Source organism: Carya illinoinensis, chromosome 14 (genome assembly GCF_018687715.1).
Source record: "Carya illinoinensis cultivar Pawnee chromosome 14, C.illinoinensisPawnee_v1, whole genome shotgun sequence".
Classification (NCBI taxonomy): Eukaryota; Viridiplantae; Streptophyta; class Magnoliopsida; order Fagales; family Juglandaceae; genus Carya; species Carya illinoinensis.
Window position 1 is genome coordinate 24065026 of NC_056765.1, and position 1706 is coordinate 24066731.

Below are 1706 nucleotides of genomic sequence, written 5' to 3' on the forward strand. Positions count from 1 at the left end.
AGACAGAAGGAGCTGAGCACTCGTACGCTGGAAGCAGTAGGTTTTTCTTAGGAGAAAAGTACAGAGTTTTTGTAGGAACGGTGGACTTCAACTGGGGATTTTTTTTTTTTTTTTTTTTTTTTTTTCGCTCCATCTTCTTTCTACGTTTGCTCTCTTGTAGTTGTTTTCCGGTATTAAATTTTGTGTTTTATTTTAATTTTCTAATGGAGAATATTTATTTGATTTCTATGGCTCTTGTGATGAATGTAGTTGGCTAAATTTTCGTACTAAGGTTAGAGGTGGAGTTTTTTTTTTTTTTTTTTTGAAGGAAACCTCGTATATTCATCACAACTAAGAATCACCAGTACAATATGACTCCTTACAAACTTGTAAAGAAATAAAGTCTGGACACTCATCAATCCAAATCTGGTCCTGCTCAACTAATAAAGCTTTTTTTGCTAACAAATGTGCTACTTCATTTCCTTCTCTTCTTGTAAACTGAATCTTCCATGATCTTCTTTCTCTTAACACAGCTTTGACATCCTCTACTATATGCCCACCAGAAGATAGATCCTCATCCACACTGTTAACAGCAGATATCACCACTTGAGCATCTCCTTCAAGGATGACTCTATTGAAACCCAACTCATGGCTCAGTTCAACAGCCTGCCATAATGCCATAGTTTCAGCTAAGCTTGAATCCGAAATTGGTGGCTTTTTAAAGCAAGCACAAGCCAGAACTTCTCCAACCTCATCCCTCAAGACAATTCCTAGTCCCAGATTGCTTGTATTTGTAGAGGCATTCCAGTTTGCTTTAATGAACCCCTGTATAGGCTTTATCCATCTTTGACTGCCACTTCCCATATTAGTTGCACTTGTTATCTTTACTTCATGTGTTCGAGCTTCTTGAAAGTCCTCAATAACTGCTCTAGCTGTGCAAACTACAGAATCAGGATCTTTGAACTTCTTTTCAAATATAAAAGAATTTCTTCTAAGCCACAGAAGCCTCATCAATACAGCCACTAATTCTAGCTCTTTTTCAGACAGTTTATCCATCAACTTCTCCCATAGAACCAAAAAGTTGTCTTCTGCACTGGACCACTTCTGCACTACTCAAATTGAACCTGTCCACACATCCCTGGCAGCAGGACATTGCCACATAGCATGCATGGCAGTTTCCTCCTCAGTGCCACATATTGGACATAAAGCATCCTCTGTCACCTTCCTCTTGAGCAAATTCACCTTTGTTGCAAGCACCTCATTGCCCAATTTCTAGAGAAAAGCTTTGTAAACTGCTGGCACTTGTAGACTCCAGATGTTCTGCCATCTCAAATCTTTTTTAAGCTCCCTAGAGGTTTCCCCCTTTAAAGCTCTTTTTCTTTCTTGTTCCACAAAGTAAGCACTTCTAACAGAGAAGAGACCTCTATTAGAAGGGCCCCAAATAAGCTTATCCCTCGAGCCAAGTTTACTTAAAGGGATGCTTATGATCTGATCAGCTTCCTCTTTAACAAACACCTTCCTCACTAACTCCTCATTCCATTCTTTCCCATCCTGCTTCAGCAACTTACACACCTTTGCCTTGCTATCCAGATGATTGACTGGAGATTGAACCTTAAAGGAAGATGGGGAGTTAAGCCACTTAAAGCCTCACACACCAATATCCTTGCCATTCCCTACCCTCCATCTCAGTCCCTCCTTCAGTAAATTCAGTGAGCCCCATATACTCC

The 1706-nt window shown here is 39.9% G+C and overlaps 1 protein-coding gene across 1 annotated transcript; it reads right to left on the reverse strand.

Moving 5' to 3' along the window:
* Positions 1-330: 330 nt before the first annotated feature.
* On the reverse strand, positions 331-1035 carry LOC122293710. Its single transcript, XM_043102209.1, has one exon. It carries the CDS (start codon positions 1033-1035, stop codon positions 331-333), a length of 705 nt encoding a protein of 234 aa, XP_042958143.1.
* Positions 1036-1706: the final 671 nt, after the last annotated feature.

Bases quoted from the DNA above. Each gene is read 5' to 3' on its own strand.
- LOC122293710 (XM_043102209.1), bottom strand. From the start codon at position 1,035: ATGGATAAACTGTCTGAAAAAGAGCTAGAATTAGTGGCTGTATTGATG.